A 10,544-nucleotide genomic window follows, 5' to 3' on the forward strand; every position below is an offset into this window, starting at 1 on the left:
GTCTTGATATACAAGTAACATCACAACTGAGTATAAAAGAGAAGAGAGGCACCTCTAAGTGCCGGTTCACACAGGGGCGGCACGACTTGCAGGTCGCCTCAGCGAGGCGACCTGCAAACGACTTCTGAGGCGACTTGCAAAACGACTTCTGTATAGAAATCTATGCAAGTCGCCCCAAGTCGCCCCCAAAGTAGTACAGGAAACTTTTTCTAAGTCGGAGCGACTTGCGTCGCTCCTATTAGAACGATTTTTTAGCACAGAACGGGAGGCGACTTGTCAGGCGACTAGGTCGCCTGACAAGTCGCCCCTATGTGAACCGAGCCTAAGTGTAGCAATATGGTTACATTTAATGAAGGTACAACATTTAGCAACATATTGCTACACTTAGAGGCTCCTCTCTTCTCTTTTATACTCTGGAGCTCCTGCTGGATTTTGCTTCTAATCCCCTTGTGGAGGCTTCCATTTGTAGAAGGACATTTTATGGTTACACAACCTGATCACATTGCTATAATCTTTTTATATGGACTATAAACTGAAGGACCTATGAATAAATGGTTGTGGAATGAATCATTTGAGTTTCCATTATTTCTTATGGGGAAATTTGCTTTGATATACAAGTGCTTTGGATTACAAGCACGTTTCTGGAATGAATTATACTTGCAATCCAAGATTTTACTGTATAGGACATTACACAGATAGATTTTGCAGGTTTTCAGTAAATATAAGCTACATTGGGTCTAAACAATGTCATTTTTTTTATTTTACAGTCAGCACTTCTTCTTGTTTATACAGCGAGGATTGGGCTCATTGGACAGGACGTACCCGTCATCGCACACACAGCGGGGCATGCAGTACCGAGATTGTTGGTAGTGGATGCCCAGATTGTCACAAGTCGGCAGAGGTGTCCTGTAACACGGCACAAAGTGTGCGTTTTCCTGGCAGGTCACTTCACAAGAGCTGACGGGCACACAGACATCCGAATCCGCTGATTGGAAGACGAACCCTTCATTACACATACAAGCCGGCGTACACTTCCCGGTGCAGGCGGTGAGGGGGAGGGAGTCACAGCTACTGTAGCAAGGAGATCTGCAGCCGTAGGATGAGTTAGGAGGGCATGGAACTTCTACAGTGGAAAAAGCAAGAGGTTATGGAAAGAATGATGAATAACCAGAGAACATAACCAAAATGTACAAGGTAAAGAATCCTTTTAATGTTCAAAAAAGGAGAGAGATATACAAGTCGGGCTTTATATGTGCCACAAATAAATAAATACATTTTTTTTTACATGATTTAATCGCTTACCGACCAGCGCACGACAATATATACGTCGGCACAATGGCACGGCTGTGCAAATGGGCGTACAGGTACGTCCCCTTTAAGAAGCGGCATTGTGGGCACGCGCGTATCCGCCGTGTGCTCCGTGACCGTGCCCGCGTGACCCGCGATCGTGTCACGGAGCAGCAAAACGCGGAGATCCCTATCTAAACAAGGCATTTCCCTGTTCTGCTCCTGATGACCTCCCTGTCATCAGGAGCAGTGATCGCTGTCATGTGAGTGGAAGCCCACCCCCCCCCCCACAGTTAGAATCACTCCCTAGGACACAATTAAGCCCTTGATCGCCCCCTGGTGTTTAACCCCTTCTCTGCCAGTGTCATTTACACAGTAATCAGTGCCTTTTTATAGCACTGATCGCTGTATAAATGACAATGGTCCCAAAATAGTGTCAAAAATGTCCGATGTGTCCGCCATAATGTCGCAGTCATGATAAAAATAGCAGATCGCCGCCATTACTAATAAAAAAAAAATTATAATAAAAATGCCATAAATCTATCCCCTATTTTGTAGACGCTATAACTTTTGCACAAACCAATCAATATATTGCTTATTGCAATTTTTTTTTTACCAAAAATATGTAGAAGAATACGTATCGGCCTAAACTGAGGAAAAAAATAGTTTTTTTATATATTTTTGGGGGATATTTATTATACCAAAAAGTAAAAAATATTGCTTTTTTTTTCAAAATCGTCGCTCTGTTTTTGTTTATAGCACAAAAAATAAAAACTGCAGAGGTGATCAAATACCACCAAAAGAAAGCTCTATTTGTGGGAAAAAAAGGGCATCAATTTTGTTTGGGTGCAACGTCGCACGACCGCGCAATTGTCAGTTAAAGCAACACAGTGCTGTGTCGCAAAAAGTGCTCTGGTCAGGAAGGGGGTAAATTCTTCCGGGGCTGAAGTGCAACAGAAAACCTTGTTAAAAACGCTGATCTTATATACACTATATTACCAAAAGTACTGGGACGCCTGCCTTTACACACACATGAACTTTAATGGCATCCCAGTCTTAGTCCGTAGGGTTCAATATTGAGTTGGACCACCCTTTGCAGCTATAACAGCTTCATCTCTTATGGGAAGGCTGAAAAAATAGGTGATACCTATAAGCCACGCACACTGAACCAAACAATAAACTAAAATTAAAAATATTTGTGAATCTGTGGGGAGCAGCTCGTAGTAAGTCCAAAGTCTAATTGTGTAAAGAAATTGAGTAAATACATTTTATACTGCGCATTTATTTACTCAACTATGGGAAGGCTGTACACAAGGTTTAGGAGGGTGTCTATGGGAATGTTTGGCCGTTCTTCCAGAAGTGCATTTGTGAGGTCAGGCACTGATGTTGGACGAGAAGGCCTGGCTCGCAGTCTTCGCTCTAATTCATCCCAAAGGTGTTCTGTGGGGTTGAGGCCAGGACTCAGTGCAGGCCAGACAAGTTCCTCCTTCCCAGACTCGCTCATTCCTGTCTTTATGGACCTTGCTTCATGCACTGATCCAAATCAATTGGTGGAGGGGGGATTATGGTGTGGGGGTTGTTTTTCAGGGGTTGGGTTTGGCCTCTTAGTTCCAGTGAAGGGAACTCTTAAGGTGTCAGCATACCAAGACATTTTGGACAATTTTATGCTCCCAACTTTGTGGGAACAGTTTGGAGATGGCCCCTTCCTGTTCCAACATGACTGCACACCAGTGCACAAAGCATGGATGAGCGAGTTTGGGGTGGAGGAACTTGACTGGCCTGCACTGATGGAACACTGATGAAATTGTCCAAAATGTCTTATGCTGGCACCTTAAGAGTTCCCTTCACTATGCCCGCCCCTAATCTACATGCAGTGCACTGGAAGCATGGATTTCAATGGGTTTTTTTTTTTTAAGCACATGATTAGAGCCTGAGGCTCAAAAAGGGTGGGCTCGGGGGCGCAGAGCACTGCACCCTGAGCCCACCCAGTTGTGTGACAATAGGGAATTAATATTCCCTATTGTCTTCCTGCTACTCCTCCCAGCCAACCAGGAAGCGGGTCTTAAGACTCGATTGACCGAGAGAAGAAGCGACCGCATGGGCCGTCAAGGAGGAAGCCGCCGAGGAGGAGGACATGCAGGGGGAAGCCGCCGAAGCTGCACGCGACCTAGATGGTGTAGGTGCGGGGCTGGTGGGGGGACGAGCAAGTGATGGGGGGTGGTTTGCCGATAGACCGAGCAATGGAGGGGGGTTAGACTGACAGACCGATCGAACAGGGGGCGGTGGGTGGTTTGTTTGACACACTGCAGAGCACAGTGAGCTCTGAGAGCTGATTGGAGGGAGATGACACCCCCCCTCCCCCCATTCACACAGCACACAGGAACAGAGCTGTCAGTTGCACTAAGTGCTCTGGATTGAGACAAGTACACACTATAGAGGGGTATGCTTTGTTCATATTTAATGTAACTGATAACAAATCAGCACTGGCAGAGAACACAGGCTATAGAAATGGAATTTAATCGCACACACTGTATTTGTCAAATACTATATTTACTTTCTTTACTTTTGTTTTGGAACAGATTGGTGGATTCTTGGCTCTGGGTAACTTTCAGGCTCGGTATGAGATAAGAGTGTCTTTGCTGGGGTCATTTCTATAACGTATGTTGGGTGTGTGCGTCTCTTTGTAGCCTTGATGAAGGGGGCTGGTTTGTTCCTCGAAAGATGTTAGTTCCTTGTGGTTGTACTTTTGCAGTTTGTGGATCACCATGTATGTTTGGCACTCCTTCTAGTTCAGATACCTATACTACTCAAGATTGGTGACCCCCTTGATTTGAAAGGTTCCTTTTTGTGGGGGCTTCAAAACCAAGGGTATTTTAGGCCCAAGTAAAGATCTTCTAGTATCTAAAAAAAAAATGTATTTTCAGCACCTCGCACCTATCCTTACTTGGGTCTGTTGTTGAGCCGGGTTAGTGTTGGGGTCAAGGGAGATCTAAATTTTCACCTTGGGGATTAGAGGGTAACATTTAAGTTGAAGTGCATGAGATGACGAGGAGGGGCCTAACTAAAGTCATGTAAGGGTTGCCTTCTTCCAGCAGTTTGCGATCAGCATCTCAAGTGGTTACATGAACGCAGTGCAATACAGAATCCATTTATGGCTACTAGCACTGAGGACATTGAATCATACAGGTAGCTGCTCTCTATATTGTACAGATGACTGGCTCACAGTGGCGTCGGCGGGGGGGGGGGGGGGCTCACCGTGGCTGAAGCCCCAAGTGGGTCCCCAAAAAGCCCCAGGTCTCGAGTGGGCACCGTTCTATTAATAGTCCCAAGCGTCGCCGAGCGCGGACCGGTCTTATCCCGAGTGCCGCCGAGTGCCACCAAGTGCCGCCGCGTCACATAGCAGGTCTCCCCTTCTGGAGTCTGCAGCACTGATGGACATCCCACTGGTCCAATGGTGGGACCGCAGGACGTGTGACGTCCATCATAGGCACTGCAGGCTCCAGAAGGTGGGAATTACAACGCGGCAGCCGCGTGAGATCCCAGCTGGGCGCTTGGCTCTGCTCCTCTCCTCCTCTCCTCCTCTCCTCCGGCTGCCTGCTGTGATGATGGGGGTGCACCGCAGACCACGGCTGAGCTGCTTCTGCAGGACACATGAAGATTCCTGGTTAGGTAGGTCAGTGTGTGTCACTACCGTCAGTGTATGTAGGTCAGTGTGTGTCAGGTAGGTCAGTGTATGTTAGGTAGGTAGGTCAGTGTATGTCAGGTAGGTAGGTCAGTGTATGTCAGGTAGGTCAGTGTGTATCAGGTAGGTCAGTGTATGTATGTCAGGTAGGTAAGTCAGTGTATGTCAGGTAGGCAGGTCAGTGTATGTCAGGTAGGTCAGTGTGTGTCAGGTAGGTCAGTGTATGTATGTCAGGTAGGTCAGTGTATGTCAGTAAGGTCAGTGTGTGTGTCAGGTAGGTCAGTGTATGTATGTCAGGTAGGTCAGTGTGTGTCAGGTAGGTCAGTGTATGTATGTCAGGTAGGTCAGTGTGTGTCAGGTAGGTCAGTGTATGTATGTCAGGTAGGTCAGTGCATGTCAGGTAGGTCAGTGCATGTCAGATAGGTCAGTGCATGTCAGGTAAGTAGGTCAGTGTATGTATGACAGATAGGTAGGTCAGTGTATGTATGTCAGGTAGGTCAGTGTGGCAGGCAAGTAGGTCAGTGTGGCAGGCAGATGAGTTTAGTGGTCAGCATTGATGGGCACCGGTAAGCCAGGCAGCAACCAGCAAGTGAGCTTACCCCCCCGCCACACAACTACACCGCCCAGCCAAAAAACCCAATGCTGCCACCTTAGACCCCCTCTCCCGTGCCGGCCTTGGAATTTGGGCTGAAGCCCTGGTCTTTTTGCCACCTAGTAACTCCCCTGCTGGCTCAGGCTGAATATGAACATTGCAAAGGGTTACAATGGCCTTTTTGGTTATCATCAAGTGGCTATTATAATTGTATGGAAATCATGGCTTCTATATAGTAGGGCTTGGGACCCAATGAGACGGCGGCTTCACAAACATTCAAAGCACGAGGAATGGGAAGGCAGAGGTACAGTAATAGGTTGTATTTGCTTATTGTTCCTGGATGCATAAAAGTTGTCCCTTTCAACGTCTGAAGTGTTGACAAGTGCTGAGCTCCCAATGGAAATAAACTCTTCTAGAGAAGGGTCGGTGGGGTTACTTACGTGTGGTGGCAGCTTGGCTTTCCCCAATCAGAAGCATGCTGAAAGCTGAGAGCAAACAAAAATCTGAATTGATATCATAGGAGGGGCACATATACAACAATCATCCAGAAATGTCTCTATATGATAAAGCAGACTCACCCAACACCAAAAGCTGAATCACCATCTGACACCTTGATGTGGCCATGGCTGATCTGTGTCTGCAATTAAATCCCAATTACAACATTTTAAGAAGAGCAAATCAAAAGCCAACATGCTATAAAATAATAATGTGGTGTGGAAATAAACAGATTTGGCTGGGGCCACCCGAGCTTCGAGAAATTACAGTATCTGCCAAACAAAACTGCCTTCTTGGCTGACGGTACTGAAATCACCCTCACTATGCTCAGACTCAGCTGCTGCTAATACTACTACACATAATAATACAAACAAAAGTACAAATAATAATAATAATATAAATATTAATAATACACCACCACTGCTAATACTAATACAAATAACAGTACAAATAATACTAATACTAATACTAATACTGATAATAATAATAATAATACAAGTATTAATAATACATCACCACTGCTAATATTAATACATTCAATATTATTATTATTATTATTATTATTATTATTATTATTATTATTATTATTATTATTATTATTAATAATAATAATAATCATAAACAATACAAAATAATATTATTACACCACTATTGCTATTACTAATACATACAATAATAATAAACCACCACTAGTAATGCTAATGAATGAAATAACAGTAAAAATACAGTAAAACATTAATAACAATACAAATTATAATAAAAAATAACAATAGTACTACTACTACTATTACCACTACTACTATTACTACTACTACTACTACTAATAATAATAATAATAATAATACACCATCTATGTTAACACTAATACATACAGTAATAATAAAAATAAAAATAATAATAATACAAGTATCAGTACAAATAAGAATATTAATAATCAAAATACAGATAATAATAATAATAATAATAATAATAATAATAATAATAATAATTAGAAAAAAAACAACCACTGCTAATACCAATATTTTCAATAAGAAGACAAATAATAATAATATTAATAAAATTAGTAATAATAATAATAATAATAATAATACACCACCACTGCTATTACTAATACATACATGAATAATACAAATAATAATAATACACCACCACTGTTATTACTTATACACGCAATAATAATAAAACATATAATAATAATAATAATAATAATAATAATAATAACAGAAAATAACCTTCTTAGCTTTACCTTGTTCTACAGTCTGTGTTTGGAGCATTCAGCCACCCCTTCTTTTTATAAAGTCTAAACTGTTTGCTAATATTACCTAGCTGGTTATTTTGCAATCACCGATTGCTAAATCGTTTGACAGAAAATTCTTTGGTACATATACTGTTCTTATAAGACGGTATTGCAATCATGCAGGAGATAACAACACCATCCTTGCAATTGTATTGTGATTGCATTGTGTGTAGTGAGTCACTGTATATACAGAGCTGACGCAGGACACTGCAGATCACAAACACCTCCGCCTGTCCTTGCTCTTTTACCTGCTGCTGGTAACATTGGATGGTGTATAATAATATGTACTGGGACACTCTGAATTCTGGCCTCACTCCATATGACTCATTATATGTGGTTTGGAAGGTTTTACATTTGGATACAAAGTATATATGAATGTGATTGATTCGGTCTGTTGTCATTGGCTTAGATTCCACCTCTTGGGCTAATTGTATTTTTTCTTGGCAGGACACAGATGAACATTGCTACACAATCTGGAAATTCATACCAGGGACAAAACAATTCCAGTCGTATTACTATGACATTCAGAGCTAGTATTCATATTTTTTCTGAAATTTTAACTCCCCTTCGTGACCAGGCCATTTTTTGCCATACGGCACGGCGTTACTTTACAGTAACTGACAATTGCGCGGTCGTGCGACGTTGTACCCAAATAAAATTGATGTCCTTTTTTTCCCCACAAATAGAGCTTTATTTTGGTAGGATTTGATCACCTCTGCGTTTTTTTTTTTTTTTTTTTGCGCTATAAACAAAAAAAGACCAACAATTTTGAAAAAGAACAGTATTTTTTTACTTTCTGCTATAAAACACATCCAATAAAAATTTTTAAAAAATCTAATTTCTTCATCAGTTTAGGCCAATATGTATTCTGCTACATGTTTTTGGATTAAAAAAAAATCCCATTAAGTGTACTGTATATTGATTGGTTTGCACAACAGTTATAGTCTACAAATTATGGGATATTTTTATGGCATTTTTATTATTTTTTTTTATGGAATTTTTATTATTTTAATTTTTTTTACGTCGGGTCCCGCTGATTTGGCTGTGATTGGACATGCGCGCCCCCCAGACCCACTGCTCGAAATCACGTACCTGTACGTGATTTTGCACAGGGTGGGCTACCTTGCCGCAGTGTATCTGCGTGGGTCGGTCCATAAGCGGTTAAAGCGGACCTCTTAGGTGCTTTATTAGCCTGCATTAAAGCCTATGTGAGCCCTCACCTTGTAAAAAAAAAAACAAAAAAAAACCCATTAAATTTAAAATAGAAATGAAAGGCAAAACATTTTTGTAGAGATATAAAACATTATAAATACATTTTTCCTTCTTTTTCTATAAGAGATCACATACTGTCTGTTCCCAGTTGCATAAGGAGTTTGCAGAGGTAGGGGAGGAGAAACAGCAGAACACTGATCTTCCCAGTGAATGGCTGGGGGGGTTGTCAGCACAAGTCTGATCATTGGAGGAAAGCAGGCTGAGTTCCCAGCACAATTATAAAACTGACCACGCTGTGCTCTCATGCCTAGTGTGGTGGGTTTTTAACCACTCGCTGTCATTATACAGCGGCTCTTTGAAGAGGAATACCGGGGTTATGGCAGCATATAGCTGCCATAACCCCGGTATCCTCTTCTTCAGCGGGCGGTCCGCTTTCAGAAAAAAGTTGTCTTCTTGGCGGATTCGCCGCAAGATCACTTTTATTAGGGGCAGGAGAGGGCCCCCCTCCCGCCACGTTTCGGGGGTCTCCTCCGCTTACCGGACCCACCGGTAATGGCGGAGACAATCGCGTCTGCTCCCTTGTGAGGCTGGCTGCCAAGTGAGGGGAAGACAACCCCCACTCAGCTCCATAGCATTGACTGGCGGAAGCAACATCAAACGTCACTTCCGCCCAATGCACTTAAAGGAGAATTTTCTTATTTTTTTGTTTTTTTTCAAATGACATTTTTTTTTATTGCATTTTAGTGTAAATATGAGATCTGAGGTGTTTTTGACCCCCCAGATCTCATAGTTAAGAGGCCCTGTCATCCTTTTCTCTATTACAAGGGATGTTTACATTCTTTGTAATAGAATAAAAGTGACCCAAAATTTTTTTTTTCAAAAGGATTGTGTCAAAATAAAAAATAAAAAGCAAAATAAATAATAATAAAACATTTTTTTCTAAAAAACTGCCCTGTCCCGCCCAGCTCGCGCGCAGAAGCAAACGCATACGTGAGTAGCGCCCGCATATGAAAACCACACATGTGAGGTATCACCACGATCGTTAGAGCGAGAGAAATAATTCTAGCCCTAGACCTCCTCTGTAACTCAAAACATGTATCCTGTAGAATTTTTTAAACATCGCCAGTTGGAGATTTTTGAGGGTAAATGTTTGTCGCCATTTCACGAGCGGGAGCAATTTTGAAGCGTGACATGTTGGGTATTAATTTACTCGGTGCAACATTATCTTTCAAAATATTTTAAAAAATTGGGCTAACTTCACTGTTGTCTTATTTTTTAATTGAAAAAAGTGTATTTTTTCCAAAAAAAGAGTGCACTTGTAAGACCGCTGTGCAAATACTGTGGGACAGAAAGTATTGCAACGACCTCCATTTTATTCTCTAGGGTGTTAGAAAAAATATATATAATGTTTGGGGGTTCTAAGTAATTTTCTAGCAAAAAAAAAAATTATTATTTTAACTTGTAAACACCAAGTCTGAAAAATAGGCCTTATGTGTTTTATTAGGAAAGCAGAAGGACTGGCATGAACACAGGGGATTTCACACAAAGGAAGCAATATAAAGAGAACAGGAAACTTTTTCATACAAGCGCATGGTACAGCATACACATATCAGGATAGGGATATGAAATTCTGGGTTTATATATTCTTTGATTAATTTTGGTTACATAGTAGGTGAGGTCGAAAAAGGACACAAGTCCATCAAGTCCAACCTGTGTAAAGTCATCCTCAAACTCCAGTAGAGTGACCTTGCCTAGGCTGGAATAATGTAATAAGTCTGCTTCAGGCTGAAGAAAGCATTTCCTCAGTCCACAGACATTGTAACTTTGTAGCAAGCATAGACCACAGCAGGAGCTGACATTGGTAAGCACAGTCAAGAACTGCAAAAGCACCAGGATTATGTATTAACAGGGACACGAGAGGAATAGTATGAGATATAATACATAAATGTAGAGGAGTATAAAGGAGGGCAGGCAATGCA

General features: G+C 41.8%; 1 protein-coding gene across 5 annotated transcripts; it reads right to left on the bottom strand.

The window, feature by feature from the left end:
- Positions 1-657: 657 nt before the first annotated feature.
- LOC141110345 (zonadhesin-like) lies at positions 658-8,095 on the bottom strand. 5 transcript variants are annotated; one of them, XM_073601645.1, is made up of 4 exons: positions 7,602-8,095; positions 6,140-6,198; positions 6,002-6,064; positions 658-1,123 (listed from the first exon to the last, which is right to left on the bottom strand). In XM_073601645.1, exons 2-4 carry the CDS (start codon positions 6,183-6,185, stop codon positions 768-770), a joined length of 465 nt encoding a protein of 154 aa, XP_073457746.1. In that variant the 5' UTR covers positions 6,186-6,198; positions 7,602-8,095; the 3' UTR covers positions 658-767. The 5 variants fall into 5 exon arrangements, with proteins under 5 accessions (XP_073457746.1, XP_073457749.1, XP_073457745.1 ...); XM_073601648.1 differs by having other exon boundaries at positions 6,002-6,046; positions 7,602-8,083; XM_073601644.1 differs by lacking the exon at positions 7,602-8,095 and adding an exon at positions 7,303-7,549.
- Between the last annotated feature and the right edge of the window lie 2,449 nt (positions 8,096-10,544).

The sequence above is a fragment of the Aquarana catesbeiana genome, linkage group LG10, assembly GCF_042186555.1.
Source record: "Aquarana catesbeiana isolate 2022-GZ linkage group LG10, ASM4218655v1, whole genome shotgun sequence".
Lineage (NCBI taxonomy): Eukaryota > Metazoa > Chordata > Amphibia > Anura > Ranidae > Aquarana > Aquarana catesbeiana.